Genomic DNA, 22907 nt, shown 5'->3' with positions numbered 1-22907 from the left:
TGTGTGTGTGTGTGCGTGCATTTTAATAGCTTACACTAAGGGTCCAGTGTCACCTCTCAGCTCAACATAGTCCCACGTACCATTCAAGAATCCCTCAACCTCTTGCATATAAGCTATCCAGTCAATCTCAGTATCTACAATATAAGATATAAGATAAACAACACAGCACACGCTCTACCAGCTTACACTTTACAAAATTAATAATGAAGTAGTTGATGGCTAGCTCAGCCAGTAGAAATAAGCTTCCCAGCACAGCAAAATGCTTCGGGTTTGATACATACTTAAAGAGCACCGTGACTATAGCTAACATCGTGATCGAATAACAAGCGATCAAATATATCGAATCCCACAATTGAAAGATGTGATCATTAATAATTGAATCTTGTGCCACAGTTATCAAACCTCGGGGGCGTACAGGAAAGGAAGGGCGACATGAAATCTTTAGTTGTTGTGTTATTCTTGTGTTTAGCGACTGGAATCCGAGCCCAGGTCTCACTAAATGTCTGCCCCTTGTATGGTATGTTGTCGTTGCATAGATAGTATTTAAGTTCCGATCTTGTTTCACATTTTGTTATTTTATTTCCAGGTCTAAATCGTACTATCCAGTTTGGTAGAGACGACCCTCAGCAGCAGCTAAAGGAGTGCTTCCCTTTCTATCAGGATGGCTCGTGTTGTAAGCGATACGAGGAACAAGCGGTGTTTGGTAGGTTCCAAGAACTTCGCTTCAGTGGTGGGTCCGATCGCTGTGACTTGTTTATGAACTATCTGATGTGTCACATCTGCTCTCCGGACCAGGCCTCCTGGTACTCTGCAGAAACACAACAAGTAAGACATTCATAATGTTATGAGAGAGGATATGATGTACATGTTACATTTATTTTGTCGTCATTTAAGTATTTGTATCTTAATTAAGTATCTGGTGTGTATATTTGTGTTGTTGTGTATGTATGCTGTTTTCAGGGCTCCACTGAAAATCAGCTTAAGCTGAGTGGACTCCCTGTTTAAATATTACAATTACAATTCATTGGTGAACCTTGAACTTTATATCACACATGTTTGGGTGTCACTCTATGTGGCTGCCATTCAAACTTACATTTTAAGGGATGCATCTATTTATTGAATGACCTCCACATGTATGGATGGGAATAATTATAATTTATGTGTATCTGTACAACAGTTGCACATCTTACACATACTTGGATGGCAAACTAAAAAGCTCAGAAGGCTAATTCTACTTTCTGGTATCATCCCACCATTGCATCCAATACCAGATAAACAAATGGAGAAACCACACTTTCCATTTTAATACAACTATAGATAGTCATCAGTTGATTGTTGCTTTTAGTTAGCACTGTATATCATATGAGTAGAAATTTTGATGTGGAGATTTGGCAAATGCTTACAAAATTGCCAAATTATCTCTCCATATTTTAGTGTTTCTAATATTTTAACCGACTGAGATCAAGCAAGAAGCAAGTTGCTGTATCGAAGGAAGTACTATATGACCTTTGTCAAATCTGACACAAAGTAAGTAATAGCTAGTGAGATAGTTAGTGAGATAGCTAGGGAGGCACAGTCTGCAAAGAAAATTATTTAGCAGAATTTTCTACTGACTAACTAACTGCCTGATGCCTTCAGACAAGCGTAACTCGACCATTGCTAAGGCTGCAGACCTGATTTTTTCAGTCGCTTCAGCCCAACTGGTGCCTTTTGGCATACTGCAGTACGTACAATGAATGCTTCATGGACTTACCTGTGTCCTCCTTTGTGTCCCATTTATCCTTGGTGACAGCGTAAGGTGTCAATTCACTGTTGCACATGATGGCTTCCCTAGGTAATAAGTTTTTTGTTGTACTTGTAACTGTAAGAAGAGAATAGAAGTCATATGGGTAGAACATCAAACACGTAGTATTTGTTGTGAGTGGGTTGATTGCAGAGGTTCTTCACATAATGTTCTTCATGAACTAAAATGGCACTTTACTTTCAGTAATAATTGATAGTTGGGACATGCATTCAGATACGAAATTAATTTAATGGCAATCCTGGCTTCCCAGTATGTGCAGGTTCATTAGTTATATTTACATTGTTAAAAAACAAGTAGAATGAAAAATTAGGAATTTCCAGTCTGATTAGGGATCATAGCCATAGAGGTCTGAAGATGTACTAATTGATCATCTGAAGATGTACTAATTGATCATCATCAATGATCAACATTTGTGACTGAATTTGGCTTCCACACACAGTTATTAATTTTGAGAGATCATAACTCAATGTAGGAATAGCTTCAAATTTTGACCTGTCATTTGTAATGTTATGGAAGCATGTGGTAAAAGTTCATGTCAATAGCATGCTGACAGGTCACATTACAGTTGGTCATAGTCAAAGAATCAGATGTGTGTGGATTGTGGACGCCTGGTTTTGTCAAATTCAGTCACATCTGTTGCAGTGAGCCACATATTTTTTTAGCACAAAGTGTGAAAACTGCACAAACCTGGGCAAATGTAACACTTGGTATTGGAATGTTGTCCTGATTTATTGGGTGCACCATGATCACCAATGAAATTTCTGCAACTTATGTAATATATTTATACATTCCATGAAGAGTAAATTTCACTACACAATAGCACTACACTAAACCTCTACATTGAACATTGTACAGACTCAGTAATGCAAATCTCATGGATATCATACACTTTTCAGACCATTTTCTTTTCCACAGGTGACTATTTGTGGACAGTTTTGTAATCGTCTATGGGATAGTTGTGGCAATGCTAGACTAGGATATAGACGATTTCGTGATTTGTACTCAAGTGGACGAGACTTTTGTCAGAGTCAAAACTTTGATGTCCAACAAACTAATTGTTTCAACTTTGATTTCTCCTTGATTAGGAACGACGCAAAACTACTGGAAGTCAGTACCAAATTGTTATTTGTACTATCAAGTCTTGTGATACTATTTGTACTGTAATTGTTTATATTTCATGGAACTAAAAAAGCGTTGAAAATTTAAATGTATATTATCCCATTTCTGTACCAAACATTCTTTTGTTTACTTCAGTAATTGGTATATCATGAAGTGGAGGAATGGTATTATCACCATGGTTACTAGACCTGTGCTCTTTTGTGGTTGCCACATTTGTGTACTCATCTGAAATATACATGTAATTCAAGTAACTACAAAAATACGAATTATTCACCTATTAGGGTATGGATTGAATCAGGAGGAGGCACTATTAAGAGAGTAGCGCCAACATACCCCACTATAGCCAGGGCTATCACCACTAATATATACAATGGAATGGTGACTGCCCAGTACCTGTCAGAGACCCATTCTTTCACAGTTTTACCAGTACTCTCCCTACCTTTGAGGCAGGTACGTCAACCCAATACATCTCAGCCACTCGTCAGGTAGAAATACCCACAAGAGGTAAATAACTGCCAAACCAGAAATGATGTGCTCACGTGATTTAAGTTATACTTGAATCTTATTTACTTACCCATGAGAACATAAGTGCCTACGTACAATGTAAATCCATAAACAGCTCTCTCGGCGCTTGGAAAAGGTGAATGAATTTCTTGCGGCATGGCATTTTACATCAGCACAAAATAACTTTCGATTATGGTATCTGACAAGTATGCGGATGAAAGCGGAATGAGCAGCTCGTTAATTTATAATTAACGGATTCAAACCACCAGGAGCGCCATGTCAGGCTCGAAGGTATACTTGGACTATAATTCCACTACTCCCCTGGCTCCAGAGGTCTTCTCTACGATAACTGAAGCTCTACAGCGATGCTGGGCTAACCCGAGCAGCAGCCACGAAGAAGGTACTTCGCTCCTTGACACCCTTGCTCCTTGAGCCTCTTTACCTGTACACTTAATACTTAATGATTTATGGCATCATGATCATGAATTTGTATATAGGGGTGTTGGCTAGGCAGTGTATTGAGAAGGCGAGAGGACACGTGGCAGCTATGATCGGCGCTAAAGATTCAGGTGCGTTTGTTGATTTAATAAATGGGCGTGTATTTTATTGCTTTTTGTGTGTCGTGTGTGCATGTGTGTACTCCAGTATAGTTGCAGCGTAAAGCCAGGTGAACTTGATTGCTTCTTACCTCCGCCTGCATCACTTTTCACTCCACCACCTCAGTCTCACATAACCAGACCCTTTTCTTTCTTTTGTGTGTGGGCGGGAAAGAAAAGGATCTGGTGAACATAGTATAGCATCGTCCTTGGCCTATCCCGAGATTGTAAGGATTCTACTGCGCAGCTTTCAGATTGTTGATTGGCATGAATGACGTGTTTTGCTATTGTTTGTGTCATTTGCATCCTGTTGCCATAGCTACTACTGAAATATCTATGGTAACAGGACGCAAATGCAGTAGATCACGTCATTTGCACCAAAAAACAATCCGGAAGCTGTGCAGTAGAATCCCACAATCTTGGGGATAGGCCAACGACGATGCTATACTATGTTCACCAGATCCTTTTCTTTCCCCACCCGCACACAAAAGAAAGAAAAGGGTCTGGCTACGCGAGACTACCACCACCTCATAATCTCGTGTAGACCAGACCAACTTTTTTTCTTTTGTGTATGAGTAGGGAAAAGGTGGTCTGATATACTTACTTAAGACTGAGTAACATGCTTTAGAAGAATTCTTGCGTACCAGACCACCTTTTTTCCCTACTCACACTCAAAAGAAAAAAAGTCAGTCTGGTCTATGCGAGTATGCAATGCAAGACTTACCACCTCATATTTCATTATTGCTGTTACTATCATATAACATCTCTTGCATATCTAAAATGTACGTAAGTATTAGCTTTTAACTAACCTTTATGGTAACAGATAGCCTGCCATCATTGCTGTGGTTTGGAGTATTTTCTTTAATGACAAATAATCAAAAATGACCTGCTCACATGCTAATCCCAAGTTTTGTAGATGAAAAACAAATAATCCAAGTTTGCCTGGCCTAATCACTACCTACTTCTGAACAGTGGATCCTATTATCAGTCTTTGCATGCATGCTTGTATGACTATTCGCTTTAACTACAAACATCAGAAAACCCTGTACTTTATGCTGGAAGCACTATATATCTGGTATCCTTGCAGTACTTCAAATTGATAATGTATTCCATATAGCAGTGTTTTCTGTGAGGGCAAATGATCTCAAAGGATTGAAAGCAATTCTACTGATCATTGGGTGGTAGTGAACAACTATACAGCTAGGCACTGGTGATTCACAAGCAATGGCCAATCCAGCAGTGGATAAATGCCCAACCCCTTGATTTCAAGTTGTAGCTCTTAAGCATGCATAATGTAAACATGTGCAGAAAAGCTGTATTAATACACAGTAAAGTGGAACACGGGTAATCGGTATCCTTTCCCACTTTAGGTAACAATTTCATGAGCAATCAAGTTATTCTAATAGAGCAGTCACTAACTCTTGAAAGTGCAAATAAAGCAGACGTGAGAATGTGATGTACTGACCGTTGCCATGGTGGTGAACCAGCTGAACATGCTATTTTATAAAATTGTCTTGTCATGTAGCAGGTTTCAAAGAAGGAAATATTTCGTGGATCGCCACCATCCAAAATTTCAAGGGAGGAAATTTTTGCTTCTTCAACGATACTATTTTGATCAAGCTGCAAAGTTTGAGGGAGAAATTTTCGCAGAAAGCAGTCAATCCACGAAAATCGTAAAATATATATAATAAAATAAAAACCCGCTATGCAGTACTGAGTAAATGTTGACACTGAACCACTAATGTATACACCTCATTCAGACTATTCACTGTAGAAATCTAGCATGTACATTGTGCTAGAGGACTTTCCCTTGTTCTATCCTTGCAAGTACCTGGATCCATCCCTAACAGGGTAATTTGTGAAATGGAACATTGATTTGCATGTGAAAGGTTCACCCTTGAAAATGTACATGATAAATGCGTGAAACTTTTTTTTAATTTTAGACATCATATTCACGTCTGGTTGTACTGAAGTGAGCAATAATTAGAGTGTCTGATGCAAACATTATCATCACTACACAGTCCAACAATGCAGTGCTGAGATCATGTGTGAGGCACCATCAGCATTTGTCAAAGGAGGAGGGAACAACCATGTTGCCACATATTGTCACCAGCAATTTGGAGCATGGCTCAGTACTTCGTACTGCTCAGGAATTGGCAGACAATGGAGAGATTGGTAAGAATGACCTGTGCAGTTTTTTAAAGAATCTTCTTTTTTAGAACTGACTGTGATAAAAGCCAACCCCAGGTGTGGTCATGTCCTAGTTGATGATGTCATTGGAGCTATCAAGTATGATCAAGGACAACACATACACACACACCCACAAACCAGCATGTACAAATTGCACACAAACAGATTACGTCCACTACAGCAATCATTTGTAACTACTTATAAATTACATGCTCATTTCATTTGTATGTATTGCAAATGCATTTATATAATTATGTATTCTTTTTCAGACAAAACACCGTTTTAGTTTCCATAATGCATGCAAACAATGAGACAGGTGTCATACAGGTTTGTGCTAACATTTTAGTTGCCGTGTGTACTATATTAATGAAGAATACTTTTATAAACATAGTTATCATGATAGTCACATGTATAATTGAACAACCATTGTATACAATTGGCAAGTAGCATTATTTACCATATTATGTTGTATAATTTACACTGGTGTCTGGAAATGAGTTACTGCACAGCTCTATATAGTATGCAATCATTTCCTTTTAGCCGGTTAAAGAGATTTCATTGCAAATGGCCAGATTGATAAAGGAGCAAAAATATACTGACCTGTTTCTCCATACTGACACAGCACAGGTAGGCATATACATCTGTACTTTAGTGTGTGCTACACTTCACATGTCCAGACATGTGGGAAAATTCCAGTCAATGTTTCAGAACTTGGTGTGGATTTTATCTCCATAGCTGGCCACAAGGTAGATACTGTACATGTCCACAGATTGTACATGTAATAAATGCTTTTACTATGAGCAGTTTTATGGCCCAAGGATTGGAGCATTATATATAAGAGACTTAGAAAGCAAAACAGTACCATTCTACCCCATGATAATCGGTGTGGGCCAAGAACGTGGCTACAGATCAGGGTAAGTAAATGTTGTATACCGAGTTATATATATCCTCTGTGTGTTTGTCGGTGCAGGACAGAAGATACTGGCTATATTGCTGGTATGGGTAAGGTAAGTGGAACATTGTGAATGCAAAAAAGAATGCGGTGTCCAACTGTCTTTACCAGGCTGCTGAATTGGTGTGCAACAATTTGGACACTTATCACAAGCAGCTGAAAGAAATCAGGGACTACCTAGAACAACAACTCACTGTAAACAGCTAGCTATTTGTATGTGCATCAGAATAATGTTGTTGTGTGCCAGGAACACTTTGGTGATGATGTACATTTCAATGCCAGATTTGATGGTGTGGAACGAATTCCAAACACAAGCAATGTTTCATTAATTGGCAAGAATTTGGAAGGTAGGAAATAGCTACACTGTTATCACATCCCTCTTTTTAAAAAAAAATTTTTTTTTTAAACAAACCATGACTTGCAGGTTGGAATGTACTGAAGAACTTGAAGCACAGTATGGCTAGTACTGGGTCTGCTTGCCATTCAAAAACTGCCAAGTGAGTCAACAAAAAAAACTTTACACGCTCAAGATAAACATAACCACTATACAGGGCTTCACAGACTCTGTTGTGCTCTGGGGTGCCTGAGGATATTGCCCGAAATGCAATGAGACTTAGTCTGGGCCGTAACACCACAAAGGAAGATGTTCATATCTTTATTGCTGATCTTAGAGAAACAGTCAAGGCATTAAAACTTGTGAACTGAAAATACAGTAAATTTACAACAGACTGATTTCACTGAAATATGCAATAAATTACAAAGGTTATTTATGGGTTAGTGATTAAAATTTACATGTGATAAAAACTGCAAGTTGACATGATTAAAAACACTAATTTTATACACCTGTGTGATTATTAGGTGAACAGTTTGTGCACTTCAGAACGTGTCAAGTAGTCTGTGATTATTAGGTGAACAGTTTGTGCACTTCAGAACGTGTCAAGTAGTCGGGGTCTTCATCAGAACTGTTGTCCTCCTCATCATGTGCAAACAGTGGGTTACTCTTGGTCACTGCTAATGGACATGGCAGTATGCCAGGCACCACTGAATGGTGAACAATTAGACCAACCAGGTTGGGAAATGTATGAAAGTCATCACCCTAGAAGAATAATACACAACTAAACAATGGGTCCCTTAGTTACTACAGTATTATGTATACATGCATGGCTAAAATTCCTTGGGTTAATTAATAGAGTCTGAGGTGAAGAGCGTCAATAACAAATTAGCAGATGGCTCTATTAGACAGGTAGATTACTGCTTGTTTGTACATGGGGATTTAACCATAGCCTCATGTTTGCATTGGTGGGAGATCTCTATACATTGATTATCCAAGTGTGTATGAGTGTTTATCTTCCTTCAATGACCTAAATATATCCCTCAAGTATGCATGTACCACTGCGATGGTAAATATTCATCAGGAGTGAGCAGGGGGGATCGAACGAACTCTCGCAGAATTTTAAAATGACACTGAAATTTTAGCCTTAGAGCTCTGGTACATACTGGTGATCCTGCACTACTCTTGAGGATCAAATAGCACTACTTTGATTGTGGAGGCATCATGTGCACATGATGCCTGGTAAAAGTGGTACAGAACTACATGTGAACTAAAGTAGATTAGGCACAAGGCAATAAACTTGAAAGATCATAATACAAATCAGTATAAACTGCTGAATTATTGATCTTTTTTCCACAATGGGAATGTTTCTTTATGATCTCTCAAATACGTTGGGAGTACAAGACATTTGGAGCTGCTTCCTTCGTTTGTTAATCATCAAGCAGAAGACCAAGAATGATGATCATGATGAGGAAGCTTTGCCAGCAAAGGGACTTGGGCATGGAGGACAGTGCGCTAGAAAATTGTAAGTCCGCTATCCATATTCTATCACAGTTGGTGAAGGTCTATCACAGTAAGTTTATAGAATATCTATTAGCTACATAAACAGTAGAATTAGCATTCAGCTATAGGTGCCTGAGGGCATATTTTGGGAAGCACCATAGGCACTCCAGTAAGCCCCCTCTAGAACTGATACCATAGCCATGAACCTTGTGTACAAACAATTTGACTCCATGCATGTAAAAAAAAAATGATCTAACAGATTAGTCTGAATGGTGTACACTTTACTAGGATATCCTTTCTGGTCAGTTAACTCCTTTACAGCAATGGGGGAATTATAACATGGTAAGAGATAGAGGATCACACTACTATGAAATTGTTTTTCTTGATACCAACGTAGGGGAATTTAAATATTGTAACTCACTTGAAAGCGAACTCCTTGGGAATCCTCTTCAATGAGAAAGTTCATGATATTTCCTCTGGGTGCCTTCATGGAGAGAGCGTAGCAACCGGGATTACTCTGACTGCTCCTGACAATGAACGACCCTTCACCCTCAGATTTCAGTATTTCCTCAGCTATCTCACGAGGTATCCCTGACTGAAACCATTCTGCATCTTTAAGGACAAAGTCATTTTCACTACTCTTACTACATCCTTGATTTGATGCAACATCAGAAAGATCTGGTTCCCATACTTCATAACCAGGTGGTATGGGGGCATCCGCTGGTGTCAATGTTCTCGTCTTGTCATTATGAGAAACTGGTTTTTCATATGGTCTTGGCATTCGCTGGTCCCTATCTGGTACTGGTGGACTACTGTCACTGCTAAAGTGTGGAGGGATTAATGGAGGTGAACTGTCCGTTGTGGGCTTAGGTTTAGGAGGTAGTGGTGGTGGTATTTCTTGATCACGTATAGGGGATGGGCTTCGACTTCTGGGACCTTTCTTCTTGGGTAAAGGAGGAGGTACAAGAACATTGCTATAACATAATACAATATGATCACAACTATATATACTGTCACATGGAGTATATGCATAGTACACAATTTATATACTTTTTTTGGAGTCAAAAATAAAGTGGGGGAGAACATTCAACCGGAATACATTTAACAAACACATCTGATCATTAAAATCTAAAAAGCCCTGATACCAATCAACACCAGTAGAGGTATTAAATCAGTGTGCTTGTACAGGCTGCAATGGTAACTGGATACTTTCCCACATACAAATGTCTGAACTCCTGCTGAAAACTTATAGACAACCTTTAGACTACCTCATTAGATAATGGCCAGATCAAGGTACTAATATACATAGTTTGGATTTGACATAGCTTTAAGACCTAAGGTTACCTTTTTGTTGCGGTCATAAGCTCTAACAAGTGAGCAGTATCTGAAATTTTACCCAAAATACAAGCAATTAAGCTTACTGCTGAACTTGAAACTACAACATCCGAATAGAAGGAATTCCCAGCTAGTACCAGGAATTTCTTTAGATAAAAAAACTATAGCTTACTTGGAATTTCTGTTGCTAGCTAGATTATCATTTCTGGAATATTCATCGATCAATTGGTGGTATTGAGCATGCATACGCTCCAGGATAACACTCTTCTGTGTAATCACCCTTCGATTAGTTTCATATGTAGTAAGTGCTATCAAATACTGCTCACTGCCTTTGTCACTCTTATACGTATTAAAATAGCTCTCCAAATCAAAATTCTCTATGTTAAGTTTGAGTAGCTCTTGATCTAATCTTTCAATTGTTTCTTTTAACTGTCGTACTTCCACAGATTTTAAATCAGTGTGATTATGTTCAAAATGTGCTGGAACACTTTCTGTTTGATTATGTATAGGAACAGATTGGGCTACATGGGTGTGTGAACTATCACTAGAAGTCGGTTTAGCTCTGCTCTCCCGTGGCTTGGATTCTTTCTTGTTCTTTTTACCTTTCTGCTGTGTTTTGTTGGCGAATGCCAGCTTGAAAGCTTTTCCAACTAGCTCATTGATATCACCTGCCTATATATGACAGAGCATAAAACATTAACAATGGAGTGTATAATATAGTGAAATGTGACCTCAAGTTGTGTCAATTTCACTAACATACTGCAAAAAAAACACAACATGCGTAGGAAGTGGTACCTCGATTTGTGATTCTGCCATGAAGATATGGCAATGGCAAAGATCTGGCGGTGAGTCTGGATTTCTTGCCACCAAAATAAACGCAGTGTGTTTATCATGTACCATTGTGAAGAGAATTCTCTTCAGTGCATGTGCCATGATCAGATGCTACAAATAGATACAAAAATAAATAAAACAACAAGTAATCACACTCAAGAGGAAATGAAGAGTTAATGATGCGATAGACACTGTGAACTAACTAATTTACCTTTCCATCTTCTGACAACACTTTAACACCCTCCACTGACACTAACAATGCTACAGGCGTAACACTGGGTGGTTGCTATACAACGGACAACATACCATGATACACACCAGTACATTACCTATGTTGTAAAAAAATACCCTGAAATCAATCCTCGACACTTGCTGGGAGACTATTTCCTTGATTTTACCCAACGTTGGCTCATTTTGCTGCACAGAAAACGTCCCTATGTACTACAAGAATACAGAGCGGGTATATAAACAAGCCTGCAAAATTTCGCAGTACAGACTACACACGAGTGACAGTTTCGTATGCTTACTTTAGCGTTTCTCTTAGCAGCAGTGTTTGGGCGTCTCACTGCTCCTATCCTTGGGTCTCCTGGTAGAAGACCCTCGTGAAATTTCTGCAATTCTTTCTTTCTGTCAAGAATTTTCTTCCCCCTTTTCTCCCGGTCTTTTTTCTCAATAGAAATTAACTTTTCTTTTGCTCTCAACGCGAACATTTTTATACACTATAAACGTGTCTTAGTACCTAACGAAGTACGAAGAAATTACAAATTGGCGAACTAGCACTTCGCTCGGTTCATTTATGCGTCACGATATGTCGTCATCCAATCACTTGATTGGTTCCGCCCACTTCGGGGGTGTGTCATGACAACAAACAAATGAGCAGCTTGGTGCCAGAAAAATGTGCAGCTCGCATATCACCACCAACCCTAGTCCTGTTCTACAAGGACACGAACACGGGTGAGTTAAATGTGTTGTCTGCGGTTGTGGATTCAAAGTGACATGTTAACACGTCCATCAGGTAAAAGAAGGCGACGGTCTATGCCATTGAGGAAATTCTCAGCGGATGTGAAGTAAGTTTGAACTCACAAATTCTCTTTTTTGGTTGCCAACATTTCCACTCTTAAAGAGTTGTTGATTGTTTTGGTTTTGTTTTTCTGTTTCAGTACAGAAAAATATGCTGAGAGGCTTCAAAGTGATGCAAAGAATGGCCAGTACATCAAACTCATACCTACAGCACAAGTATGAACAGTTTGCGCATGTCATCATAATATAGAAATGTATCATTCCTTCCTTCCAGTTAATATCAGTTCTCAACAAGATTAAAAAGCCTAAGACAACACAAGACAAGGCTTGGCCACAGCTAGAGCCATTGGAGTTACCAAGTCCAGTTGGTAGGAAAGGAAAACTGCAACCATTATCTGCCAGCAGCCTCCAAGATTCTCACCACGTAGACAGCCTTCTTGGCAAGTCAGGTGACAATGATATTACCAAGCCAGATGTATCAAGTGAATCAGATACTAATATGGTAGTGGTTAAGGAGCAACAAATATCAAATGGTAATCTAAGAAACAGCAAAGAAACATCTCCAGTGGTTTCTGATCATAGCAAGGATGAGATGGATGGTAAAAGTGAAAGTTCTCTCCAACTATCTACTGTTAGCGTGCCCCAGGAAGAAATGGATGAAGATTTAGAGAACCTGAGTGAGGAAAAGATACTTGAGAAACTCATAGCTCTGCCATCAGACAGCAATGAAACAAAGGAAACAGACAAGTCCTTGGATGACGGCATACTTGCCCATCTACCATCAAATAGTGATGATGAGAAAGATCTTAACAAAGTCAGTGAAGAAGCACTGAAACGAAAGAAACAAGAAATGGACGAAGTTTTTGAAAAGAATCGCTTGCAGCCTGGTGACAAAGGATTTGAATATGACAAAGAAATTGATTTTGGTGATGAAAGTGATAAGGTATCGTGTGGTTGGGACTCCTCAAATTCTGGTGTTGAAGATTTCTAAATTAATTTAAACTGAAAATCAACAGTTAAATTAATTTCTTTAGAATCACTTATTTAAATGTACTATTTTTATATAACAATAATAATACATTGTGCATTGCTCTTCCTGGGAATATAATTACAATAAGTGTAAAACTTCAAATACAATCCAAATTCTCTAAATACATAACATAATGTATGAAGTTCTACCACACACACAAAAAAAATTCAAATATATTTTTTTGTTTATAATAATTGTGTACCTAATCTAAAAACCAGTCAGTCTTGCAGGATATGTGTTAACACAGCAGCAGTGTGCATCATTTAGAATGTAGACTGGGACCTGGTCTCGTACAGGCCACTCTTACTAATGTAGCGTACCCATTTGGTGACATCGTGATCACTGTAGTTGAGCTTTGGCTCAAACACCTTCAGGTAACGTACTCTGAGTCCAGAACAGGAATATGGGACCTGCAGATAACACACAAACTTGAATATTTAACATGCAAGCATCCCCTATAATATGATATACTTAAAACTTCATAAGCATTAGGAAATTGACCACACACAGTGTTTAGAAAATGTTTAAGGAAAATGAGTGGGGGGGCAGTACAAACTGAATCGTGAGCATTTCCTCATGTGATCATGAACTGAACATATCTGTAACTATTACATTTGTACATAACATGTATGCACACACACACACACACAACACTATATAGACACATACACTATGCTACACACCTCAAACAACATAGAGATGGGGGGTCGCTGTGTCTGGCGCTGTTGCTGCTGTTGTTTCTCCGTTGGCAATAACTCTACCTCGGCCGTCAACTGAGCTTCCTTCTGCCCACCAAAGTGACGCAGCCTGCACCCACACAAGATGACACCAACAGAGCACCCAAACAAAAACACTCACCTCCAAATGATGGCATTATCACTAGACTTGTACTTTGACTTGCCCTTCAAGCAAGTGAGCTGGACACCAGATGTGTTTGGAGGTGTGGGAATATGAACCTAAGAAATTTACAAACTCAAACGAAACCAACTAGTCTTTACATAAAATCTACCAACAGAAAGAAATGTTTAACTTGTTTCTCTAAACAAAGATCAAGAGAGGTATATACTGTGCTGCTAATATAAATGACCAAGTACATCAACTGCAAATCAAGGCACCACTGGTACTCAAGACATCATGTTAGTCCATTCAAGGACACAGCCAAATACAGGTATTAAGGATGAAATATCCTGAAGCCACCAAATCACCATTTCATTATTGAAGCCCCATCATAAGTGGCCAGTACTGGCCAGTGATGAAGACCATCTTAGCTACTACAGTGGCCATGTCATAAAGTGAACTCATGAAGACTCAAAAAAGGTAATTTTACCTCACTGCTTTAAAAGACCATTTATTATTATTATTAATAATTCTTGGTTGGAGGTCATTTTACCTAAGAGTGATCTTGTGCCACACTTACATTTTTGTACACTTCATAGTATTGCAAAAATCTCAATTACAGTGTTCTTATTATAATGAACTTTTGTTAGGGGGAAAAACATTTCAAATTACAAAACCTCTACTCTATTATTATGTACTCTTTCCTTTGCTCATGCAAGTTTCTGGATTTACAGCAGTAATAGTAGTAGTTTTGTTTAAGTCATGGTCTAGCTAGTAGCAAGCAAGTTTTAAAAGATAGTACCACCACACTCAAAAAAATACAGCCCTAGCATAACTTTGTAGCAAAAAGGAAAAGTAAAGCTAGCCTTGTGGCACAAGTAATCACATCCAGGAGCTTACTGGCTCCTGGGCAGGAGAATTTTCATACAGGGATTCATCACCCTGAATAGGCATTAATGCACATTTGGCAATAATGAAACTTGTCGGTATATCCTTTATGTAACAACGTATACATTACTCCATTTGAATGGTAAACAAGCCCAGCTACAGTTTTTGCAAAGGAAGTGTTTGACAAACGCAGAGACTGTGTATAAAACAATGCCCTAGCAATGGTTTATAACATTATGAACATTGACTGACAGCCTTAGCTACAATAAGTACTTAATACAATCCAACAATGACATCAACTGAATCAACACAACTCTGTATTGCTTCACATGACACAAAACTTCCTGTGCACTAATGGCAATTGAATAATTTATTATGCATAACAGTTAAGAATACAGTCTCCTTATTCAGGTGGTTGCAGGCATACTGTGATATCACAGAAAAGTTCATAAGTAAGAATTAAACTTTGTCACCTTGAAATGAATACATATCACATACAGTGATGTTAAATACATCCTCAAACTTTCTCAAGTGTGAACTGAGCTATCCTGTTCAGGACTAACATCTAGGTAGCAGAACCACAACACAAAAAGTATTGGGTTGACAACATTTATAGTACGACAAATACATACATTGGAAAGTAACCCACAGTTCAAAATAACAGTCTGTCATCCGACCCAAAAGCCACAATGACCGACCAAATTAAAATGGTCTGACATTATGACCTATCAAAATAAGCAAAAAATGTGTATGTGAACTGGTTACTATTATGTAACAATGGCTGACTATATTGCATGGTGGTCTACCATTTTGACAGACCATGTAAGAGACACCAACCATACTGAGTACTGAAAACCTAGCCTCTCTGGAGCATAACATGGTGGCTACAGACTTTCACACTTGCACAGAGCCATTAAACGCTTTCAACATAGTGAAAAACTCATACAAAAAGGGCCACTGGATAGGTACAGCAATGCACTCAACATCAATTTACTGCTGGTGTTGAGTCTTCATGATTCAGACTGGCTTTGTCTGGTTTCCTTTCACAAAATAAACAGCCACCAATGTGTAGCTGTGTTTCAGCTAGTTTGGTAATGGCAGCAAAGAAGATTGGGCCTACACCAACATGGAATCCCATCAATTCTGGACACACTGGGAAGTGTCCTTATTAGAGAGGTGTCCTGATTTCAGGAGTCACAACACATGATTGCACACTAACATAAATTGAGCCATGGATAAGTGCCATCAAGGTGTAAGCCTTATTGATGGGATACTTGGCATACAACTACAGTCTGCATATCTTACCTCGACCTTCTGGGCCACAATGGTAGATTGAAACAATGACTTTAAGACCACCTTCATCTCCAGGTGAGTCCGAGAGCTCTCCCTTACCAGAGGGATCACCCTGAATGGTAGGCTGATGTCCTTTGTGGTCCGATATCTAGGGGGAGAAAGAAACCATCAAATTGCACCATGTATAGCTGCTACTGAAGAGGAACCACTGAAACTTAAAGCATTATCATTTTTGCACAACAGTTCATGTACCAAAGATTCCTTGTCTGTTCAACATTCTGTTTCAAAATATCTATAAAAGCCAGATGTTTACAACTATTCAGTACTTTGTAGAGAGGTTGTAAAGTACACCAAACTCATTTTACCTCATCAACTCATATTCACCATCTGGCGGGATGAAGCTGATGCTCCGGTCAGTCTCAAACTTGCTCAGCTTCACACACTACAGAAACATACAGAGCGCCACATGACACAGCAATCACCTGATGTTAAGTCACAGTGACTACTTCACAGTGATATGTTGGTACCATACGTAACAGCAACCACAGTGGCGCTCACAGTGCAGAGAACATTAGACACACTTTAAGCACCACCTAAATATATTGCCTACAATTGCATTGCTACATAACCTCTATGGTTGCAATACAAAACTTAGAAATGATGAGGTTCGCTGGGGTTTGTTAGACATTAAGGATTGTGTTTCACAAAAGATGGCAATGTACTTTTTTCACTAAAGTGCTTCAGTTTAGTGTACAAAACTTCACCAGACTAGTCAGTATAGTCACATAACGTATTCTGTAAACAGAACAATGATGCTATGCTGCATAATCAACTGTCTATATTTTCTAGAGATGTACTGATTCAACATTTCTGAACTATTCCGATTTCAATCCAATCTAACAAATTTATTACCGATCTACCGATATTGTACCGATCTGACATCAACCATATCATTATGTTGTTCATGCATAGTCTGTTAGGCTTGACCTGCTACAGGTAGCTCATAGGATTTTACTCAGTATGTCAAACTCTTATTAGGCAATTGTAAGCCGAATATTTTATTATAAGAGCCAGTGCCAATTGTGGTGTGGCCTCAATTACACAACACATACAATAAGGCATCCACAAAAATATTTTTCCTACCAAGACTTGAGCCCAGAATATATACATGGCTTGTAACAGCCTGTTTACACTACAGGTCGCTCTGGACGAGATCGCTTCAGTTCGATCCAGATCGATTTTTTTAGCCCTGTTTATACTACGAAGGCCAAGCCCGCTCCAATCACCAAAAAAACTTAAACCCACAATCATAATTTTCATCGAAGTAGAGATTGTTGATGGAGATAAAGGATTTGTGTGCTCTGTTATTCTAAGGTTAGAAGGCATGATAAAGTCTTCAGCGTTGGCAACAACCTCTCAATTTTGTGGAGTTGGTTAACTATTCATTCGCACACGTACCTGTTTGTTCAGAGTCCTTTTGTTATTCTTGAAGCTGTCCTTCCGTATCGTCCCTTAAATACTTCACTGTTGCTTCATTTCGTCATTACAGTCACCATTTTAGCTGTAGTTCTCCGTATCCTTATTCCGCTTATTAGAGTCAAAACGAACTGCAGGTTAGCAACTGTTTATACTGAGTGAGTAGAGTAAACTAGATTGAACCAGACCCACATCCCTAGCAGAGCGGTTCCACACGGTTCGGTTCGATATGGTACACGCTTACACTGACTTGGAAATCGCTCTGATTCGAGATAGTTCGAACTAGATGGCTAGTGTAAACGGGCTGTAAGCTGATGTAGCACAATATCCAAGTGTCTTACTGCATTTAGTGTGTAGCACTATTCATTGCTTCCCAGAAGGTTGGTAAGTTCAAGTTTCACTGCATGATTAGTACAGTAAATCCACGTGTAGTTGTATGGCTTCTCAATAGCCAACAGAAAAGATTAGTGTTTACACACAAAAAATCGGTACTTCCAATTTTGCTCAAATCGTCCAGATCGGCCTGCCTATCCAATACTAGACCGATAGATCGGTACATCTCTAATATTTTCACTATTTGTTTAAGGTCACTAAACCTTATGCTTCTCAGGTCAAATTCAGTGTACAGGGTCAGTATGTTGGTAAAATAAAATTTTCACTGGTTGAAGAACAATTTGCATGTCAAACGGTAGCTATGATTGCAGTGCCACATGCTGGTAGTCAGCTATATGGTGAAAATAGTTGTGTTCATCACTTTGTGATGGGCTTACAAGGTAGTACTCGCAACCTTTTGTGACATTATCTCTACTTGCAAGGTGGTCATGTGATAAATATTTTGTACAGGGCTGGTCAGGCGAAGATTTAGTTGAAGTAGCCTAAGTAAGGGCATTTAAACACAAACAGCACCCGGCTTCCTCTGTCATAACACAGAAGGCACCATTCTCACCACACATGATAGCAAGCAGACACACATAGAGAACACATAACCTAATAGACAATATCAACATATTATTATTAGGCCAACTGGTTACAGCCAAACATGGTTGATTTCCTATCATCATTGGTAACTAAATTGTTGTGTCACCATCAAGACTCCAGCCACCACATGGCAAGACACATAAAGACTATTCATTTCACTTCTCTCCTTTTCTTAAGCATATTCATGAAGAAATGATAACAATTTATCAAACAACCATCAATGATTCTGGGTGGGCACAGACTACTGGCTGTTCATGAAAGAGTAGCAGCATACCACACAATGTTTTAATCACTAGGGGATTTACAGTGAAACATTCTCAGAAATATATTGTACACCCCCTGTAGACATCATTGAAAATAAAGCAAAATGTTCAAGGTGTATAATTTCCTATGATAGATGGATGTATGTTACCATATTTAGCTGACCAATTGCAACCAATGGTCATCAATAGGTACTGCACCCTGGAATCCCACTATATTTGAAGTTACTTTCAGGGGAAAGCATACTGTACTCTTAACCACCACAACCTACACAATGAGTACAGTGTATGCTACATCTTCTTTGTACATTGTGTGTACTTGTCCCACAACATTCACATTCCAAGGGGTGTGATTATTGGAGTAATCAATCTACTGTGAATTACTGGGTAAGAAATATATAACTACGAAAAACTTGTTTCTAAAGAAAAAGATTAGTTTCAAGTTGCCAATTGTGTTTATCCCAATCATGTATGTCTATTGTGCCTAACATTGAGGATAGTCATGGCAGTATTGCTCAGCCCTAAGGGAATGGAATACTCTTTACGCATGTGTGCTGCGAGTAATAATTAGAAACTAGAAACTGCTGAATAAGAACCTTAGAAGTTAAAACACCAGTAGAAGTTACTCTGTTAGTTCTGGTAGAGATAGCTAGCAGGACAGCACTTACAGTTGAATATATATATAACTGCTTTAGACTCTATTTCACATTCCACTCAGATTACTTACCTCATCCACGGCTGTTTCTGCTGTAGGCTCAGCAAAAGCGGCTGGTTTTCTTGCGATAATACTAGCGCCATGGCAACTATGCGTCCTCACGTGACAAAATAATAGGCGCTTGTTAAATCATTGTGCGTTAACAATGCATAGCGATTGGATAAACCTAGATTTTGAGCATATGTTATATTGTGCCTGAAGGCGTGGAGTATATTAGAAAACAAGGTGGAGTATATTAGAAAACAAGGTGGAGTATATTAGAAAACAAGGTGGAGTATAAGAGATTTATTACCCACCCAAAACAGCCTAAATAGAGTCTAAGTTAGAGTACATAGTGATTTTACTGTTAATTAGACTACAACTTTGATACTGAAATTTGATTGGCTGAAAACATGGTCTCTAAATCTCGTAGAGCCACGCTCATGTCCAATAGAGACCACGCTCTGAGGCGATACGAAACACGATAATTACGCGCATGGACGTTTAAACGGGTGCCACGCTGAGGTCCCGCCATGTAGGGAGGTGTAGAGGGCTTGTTTCTAGTAATTAGCCATACATTCCTCGTTTACAAGCAGCTGTCAACTCAAGGTACAATAACGAGTTGTAGTCTAACTATTATTTAAAACCCTTTCGATACTGCATATTTTCTACTACCGTACCCACAGAAACACATTCTTTATTCCTTCACCAAAAGCTCATTTGCTGCTTACTTTGCCCGTAGAACGTGCCTGAGAAGAATCATTCATCTCATCTTAGCATGGACATCTAGGTCTTATTTTGTTACAAACTTACAAAGCGTTTCACTTTTGCAATCGCGCTAGCACCTTATTGGAATATCTTTGGCCACCATATCACGTGATATAATAGATCACCAGATGCAGAATTTAATGCTGAGTCCATTGAAACTTATTGTTTTTCAATTAGACCTACATAAAACACTTATGAAGCATTTTTGAAAGGTATGCAACTTTTCCTGTGATTTTTCAGTGCTGTACAATAGTGTTGCTTTAAAAGGCAGGTTAATTGCTAGGGCTATGCTTCTAGTGTCATTTTATTCTCCATTGTTGATGTAGTTAAACAGCGGTAGCTGTGTGTGTTCATACTGTTGTTGGGTTGATCTGTAGGCGTGAAAGACTAACAGAAGTCAACAAAAACACACTAGTGCGTCAGTGGGATTACTGCGGTATATGCTATAAAACGCACCAGTGCGTTTGCGGTATCGAATGGGTTAATTAAACAAACACCCTGATAAATTAAATGAAGACATTCCTGTACACCACTCAATGGCACACTTGCCGTGAAACATATGAAGTAAGCATAATATCTTCAAGCAACAGCTTCTGTGTTAATAGTTAAATATAGCATTACTTTTAAACACTGCCATGCCAATTTTAAGGTTGGTGGTTAACATATCACTAACACACACACTAAACTCACTTGGTGAAAGGTACAGTCATCAATGGCAATCCCAGTCCGACTCGCTGGACCACTCCTAAAAGACAAATACAATTTTAACACAACCAGTTCTTTCCGTGCAAAGAAAGCTACACACTTTCGAAGCTGTTGGTCTTCAATGGTGGCTGCCTCAGTACTTGAAGGCTTTGCCTGCTTATCCATCACTATCTTGTCGTTCATGCCAAATTTGCACTCTGGCATGCCAGACAAGTAACTCTTCATGACAACACGGCCAGATACATGGGAGCTCAACACTTGTCCTGAGGCAATAATAATATTAATCATTGGCATGCCATTTTAGTAATTCAACACAATTCAATGTATTGCAAAGAAATATGTACTTAAAGAAATTTACATGGGCCTGAAGTGCTGTTACATTCGTGAAAATCTTCTAGTTTTAGATACATTAGTGCTGAAAAATGAATATTATTCGAATAATTGTGAACAAAATGACCAAATATTCGTTTATTCTTTAAGCATGTATTTCTGTTGAATAAGTACTAAAACTTTTGTTCACCACACACACACACACACACACACATGCACGCACGTATGCACGCAGCAACACACACACCTTGTGGTGACATTAACAAGTTGACAGACTCCAATACATCAAGGAATAATTCATTTCTACGATATTTAATGCCTTCCCTTCTCCACCCAATCTGTCCTGTTACCTGACTGGTGATCTGTTTCTGCTCCTCAGTACTCTGTCATGACACAACATGAGGTCACATGAAATAACACAATGATCCTAGCAACAATTACAATTTGCTAAACTACATTCTCTTCTCCTGCCCTGGATTTCTACTACAGCAGAAATATTTGTAATTTAAGGGTGTGGGAATTGTTGTCAAGCCAATTACAACAATACAAAGTTACCTGGGTTCTTATTCCTGATTGAGTGATGTAGGTCTTCAGTATACCAGTGTCTGTTTTCTGTGGGTATCCGTAGTCTAGTACTTCTGTATATCAGCATGTATTTCAGTGAAACAACATGTAATTTAGTCACTCAAAACCCTCACCGTCTAATAATTCATATATCAACACAAAATTTGATTTAACACTCTCCTCGGTAACTCTTCCGAAATATGATTCCAGTATTTCAACTGCTTTTGTTAGAAATTCAAACACTAGGGCAGCATTAACATTTTGCCTTGTTGCTGCTACTATCCAAATGTTCCCTCGTTTGGTGTGAAAATAACTTGTTCTGGCAATGTTGGTTACTGGGGAACGGACTGCAGAACGGGCGTGAATTACGTGCACGCGGAACGCGTCCACTACTGGTCGACTAAAGTATAAGAATACAATTAAAATTTCTTCACATTCTCCAAGACAAATAACTCACGTTATTGCATCGCGAAATATTCTGGAGATCAGTACTTCTCCTTTATGATTATAAATAAATACTCCTCCAATCATGACTGTATTATTCCTTGAACTACAGCAACAAAAAATAACTTTCTAAATAATGCTCACCACGATGCGATACCTTTTTAAAGCCGTCTATTTATTTATAGCACACAAGTTACACGTAACACTATTACAAACTTGCAATCTAGTTATGGTTGCATAATCAAACCGGAATGGAATGACGAATAAACCATAGAACAACTTAAAAGACTTTACTATGAGCTTTACCGGTACCAACTTACTCATTAGATTCTAGTAGTTACTGCGCCTCTATGCGACCATTAGAGGTACAATGCGCTATTACGACAAACTTCAACCAACACCACCCAACACTACCGTCCCTGCATGCCCTATTTTAATTTCCGGTGGATAACACG

The 22907-nt window shown here is 38.8% G+C and overlaps 7 protein-coding genes across 8 annotated transcripts in view; 3 read left to right on the top strand and 4 right to left on the bottom strand.

Moving 5' to 3' along the window:
• The window catches only part of LOC136242800 (dol-P-Man:Man(5)GlcNAc(2)-PP-Dol alpha-1,3-mannosyltransferase-like), a 3050-nt gene extending 2051 nt beyond the window's left edge, over positions 1 to 999 (bottom strand). The window contains exons 1-2 of the mRNA XM_066034286.1: positions 187 to 999; positions 35 to 134 (exon numbers count right to left, since the gene is read on the bottom strand). Of these exons, the coding sequence (XP_065890358.1) occupies positions 35 to 134; positions 187 to 310 (224 nt within the window). The 5' untranslated portion in view covers positions 311 to 999. The remainder of the gene's footprint in view (positions 1 to 34; positions 135 to 186) is intronic.
• On the top strand, positions 371 to 3076 carry LOC136242806 (riboflavin-binding protein-like). Its single transcript, XM_066034292.1, has 3 exons — positions 371 to 517; positions 587 to 825; positions 2720 to 3076. The coding sequence occupies exons 1-3, from the start codon at positions 433 to 435 to the stop codon at positions 2966 to 2968; spliced, it is 573 nt and encodes a 190-aa protein (XP_065890364.1). The 5' UTR covers positions 371 to 432; the 3' UTR covers positions 2969 to 3076.
• LOC136242808 (phosphatidylinositol N-acetylglucosaminyltransferase subunit P-like) lies at positions 2772 to 3656 on the bottom strand. Its single transcript, XM_066034294.1, has 4 exons — positions 3498 to 3656; positions 3363 to 3435; positions 3198 to 3316; positions 2772 to 3148 (listed from the first exon to the last, which is right to left on the bottom strand). The coding sequence occupies exons 1-4, from the start codon at positions 3583 to 3585 to the stop codon at positions 3018 to 3020; spliced, it is 411 nt and encodes a 136-aa protein (XP_065890366.1). The 5' UTR covers positions 3586 to 3656; the 3' UTR covers positions 2772 to 3017.
• LOC136242799 (selenocysteine lyase-like) lies at positions 3631 to 7980 on the top strand. The gene is made up of 14 exons (XM_066034285.1): positions 3631 to 3827; positions 3925 to 3996; positions 5967 to 5995; positions 6045 to 6198; positions 6243 to 6312; positions 6483 to 6540; positions 6754 to 6840; positions 6891 to 6959; positions 7018 to 7127; positions 7184 to 7220; positions 7277 to 7360; positions 7413 to 7512; positions 7590 to 7662; positions 7717 to 7980. Exons 1-14 carry the CDS (start codon positions 3704 to 3706, stop codon positions 7868 to 7870), a joined length of 1221 nt encoding a protein of 406 aa, XP_065890357.1. The 5' UTR covers positions 3631 to 3703; the 3' UTR covers positions 7871 to 7980.
• On the bottom strand, positions 7833 to 11986 carry LOC136242796 (uncharacterized). 2 transcript variants are annotated; one of them, XM_066034280.1, is made up of 8 exons: positions 11693 to 11986; positions 11514 to 11606; positions 11377 to 11451; positions 11130 to 11276; positions 10507 to 11006; positions 9421 to 9973; positions 8074 to 8261; positions 7833 to 8023 (listed from the first exon to the last, which is right to left on the bottom strand). In XM_066034280.1, the coding sequence occupies exons 1-8, from the start codon at positions 11873 to 11875 to the stop codon at positions 8020 to 8022; spliced, it is 1743 nt and encodes a 580-aa protein (XP_065890352.1). In that variant the 5' UTR covers positions 11876 to 11986; the 3' UTR covers positions 7833 to 8019. The 2 variants fall into 2 exon arrangements, with proteins under 2 accessions (XP_065890352.1, XP_065890351.1); XM_066034279.1 differs by having other exon boundaries at positions 7833 to 8261.
• Positions 11974 to 13270, top strand: LOC136242802 (histone-lysine N-methyltransferase SETD1B-like). The gene is made up of 4 exons (XM_066034288.1): positions 11974 to 12119; positions 12181 to 12232; positions 12326 to 12401; positions 12460 to 13270. The coding sequence occupies exons 1-4, from the start codon at positions 12038 to 12040 to the stop codon at positions 13174 to 13176; spliced, it is 927 nt and encodes a 308-aa protein (XP_065890360.1). The 5' UTR covers positions 11974 to 12037; the 3' UTR covers positions 13177 to 13270.
• Positions 13222 to 22907, bottom strand: LOC136242798 (AP-2 complex subunit mu-like). Its single transcript, XM_066034282.1, has 12 exons — positions 22773 to 22907; positions 22466 to 22558; positions 22143 to 22408; positions 22000 to 22082; positions 21692 to 21827; positions 21215 to 21377; positions 21100 to 21154; positions 16599 to 16675; positions 16246 to 16381; positions 14074 to 14171; positions 13899 to 14022; positions 13222 to 13625 (listed from the first exon to the last, which is right to left on the bottom strand). Exons 2-12 carry the CDS (start codon positions 22537 to 22539, stop codon positions 13479 to 13481), a joined length of 1359 nt encoding a protein of 452 aa, XP_065890354.1. The 5' UTR covers positions 22540 to 22558; positions 22773 to 22907; the 3' UTR covers positions 13222 to 13478.

The sequence above is a fragment of the Dysidea avara genome, chromosome 13 (genome assembly GCF_963678975.1).
Source record: "Dysidea avara chromosome 13, odDysAvar1.4, whole genome shotgun sequence".
NCBI classification, from domain to species: Eukaryota; Metazoa; Porifera; class Demospongiae; order Dictyoceratida; family Dysideidae; genus Dysidea; species Dysidea avara.
Note: the sequence above shows the minus strand (reverse complement) of the source record. Positions and strands in the feature narration are given on the sequence as shown.

What these genes read in the sequence shown, in the direction of transcription:
- LOC136242806 (XM_066034292.1), top strand. Translation starts at nt 433, where the DNA reads ATGAAATCTTTAGTTGTTGTGTTATTCTTGTGTTTAGCGACTGGAATC. An exon ending in AAATGTCTGCCCCTTGTATG is followed by an intron (nt 518 to 586) that starts GTATGTTGTCGT and finishes TTTTATTTCCAG; the next exon opens with GTCTAAATCGTACTATCCAG. An exon ending in ACTCTGCAGAAACACAACAA is followed by an intron (nt 826 to 2,719) that starts GTAAGACATTCA and finishes TCTTTTCCACAG; the next exon opens with GTGACTATTTGTGGACAGTT.
- LOC136242808 (XM_066034294.1), bottom strand. Translation starts at nt 3,585, where the DNA reads ATGCCGCAAGAAATTCATTCACCTTTTCCAAGCGCCGAGAGAGCTGTT. An exon ending in AGGCACTTATGTTCTCATGG is followed by an intron (nt 3,436 to 3,497) that starts GTAAGTAAATAA and finishes CTGGTTTGGCAG; the next exon opens with TTATTTACCTCTTGTGGGTA. An exon ending in TTGACGTACCTGCCTCAAAG is followed by an intron (nt 3,317 to 3,362) that starts GTAGGGAGAGTA and finishes GGTCTCTGACAG; the next exon opens with GTACTGGGCAGTCACCATTC.
- LOC136242799 (XM_066034285.1), top strand. Translation starts at nt 3,704, where the DNA reads ATGTCAGGCTCGAAGGTATACTTGGACTATAATTCCACTACTCCCCTG. An exon ending in TCTCCATAGCTGGCCACAAG is followed by an intron (nt 6,960 to 7,017) that starts GTAGATACTGTA and finishes TACTATGAGCAG; the next exon opens with TTTTATGGCCCAAGGATTGG. An exon ending in ATATTGCTGGTATGGGTAAG is followed by an intron (nt 7,221 to 7,276) that starts GTAAGTGGAACA and finishes TGTCTTTACCAG; the next exon opens with GCTGCTGAATTGGTGTGCAA.
- LOC136242796 (XM_066034279.1), bottom strand. Translation starts at nt 11,875, where the DNA reads ATGTTCGCGTTGAGAGCAAAAGAAAAGTTAATTTCTATTGAGAAAAAA. An exon ending in CTGCTAAGAGAAACGCTAAA is followed by an intron (nt 11,607 to 11,692) that starts GTAAGCATACGA and finishes GTATTCTTGTAG; the next exon opens with TACATAGGGACGTTTTCTGT. An exon ending in TGTCGAGGATTGATTTCAGG is followed by an intron (nt 11,452 to 11,513) that starts GTATTTTTTTAC and finishes TCCGTTGTATAG; the next exon opens with CAACCACCCAGTGTTACGCC.
- LOC136242802 (XM_066034288.1), top strand. Translation starts at nt 12,038, where the DNA reads ATGAGCAGCTTGGTGCCAGAAAAATGTGCAGCTCGCATATCACCACCA. An exon ending in CTACAAGGACACGAACACGG is followed by an intron (nt 12,120 to 12,180) that starts GTGAGTTAAATG and finishes CACGTCCATCAG; the next exon opens with GTAAAAGAAGGCGACGGTCT. An exon ending in AACTCATACCTACAGCACAA is followed by an intron (nt 12,402 to 12,459) that starts GTATGAACAGTT and finishes CCTTCCTTCCAG; the next exon opens with TTAATATCAGTTCTCAACAA.
- LOC136242798 (XM_066034282.1), bottom strand. Translation starts at nt 22,539, where the DNA reads ATGATTGGAGGAGTATTTATTTATAATCATAAAGGAGAAGTACTGATC. An exon ending in AATCAGGAATAAGAACCCAG is followed by an intron (nt 21,828 to 21,999) that starts GTAACTTTGTAT and finishes GTGTCATGACAG; the next exon opens with AGTACTGAGGAGCAGAAACA. An exon ending in ATGACTGTACCTTTCACCAA is followed by an intron (nt 16,676 to 21,099) that starts GTGAGTTTAGTG and finishes ATGTTTCTGTAG; the next exon opens with TGTGTGAAGCTGAGCAAGTT.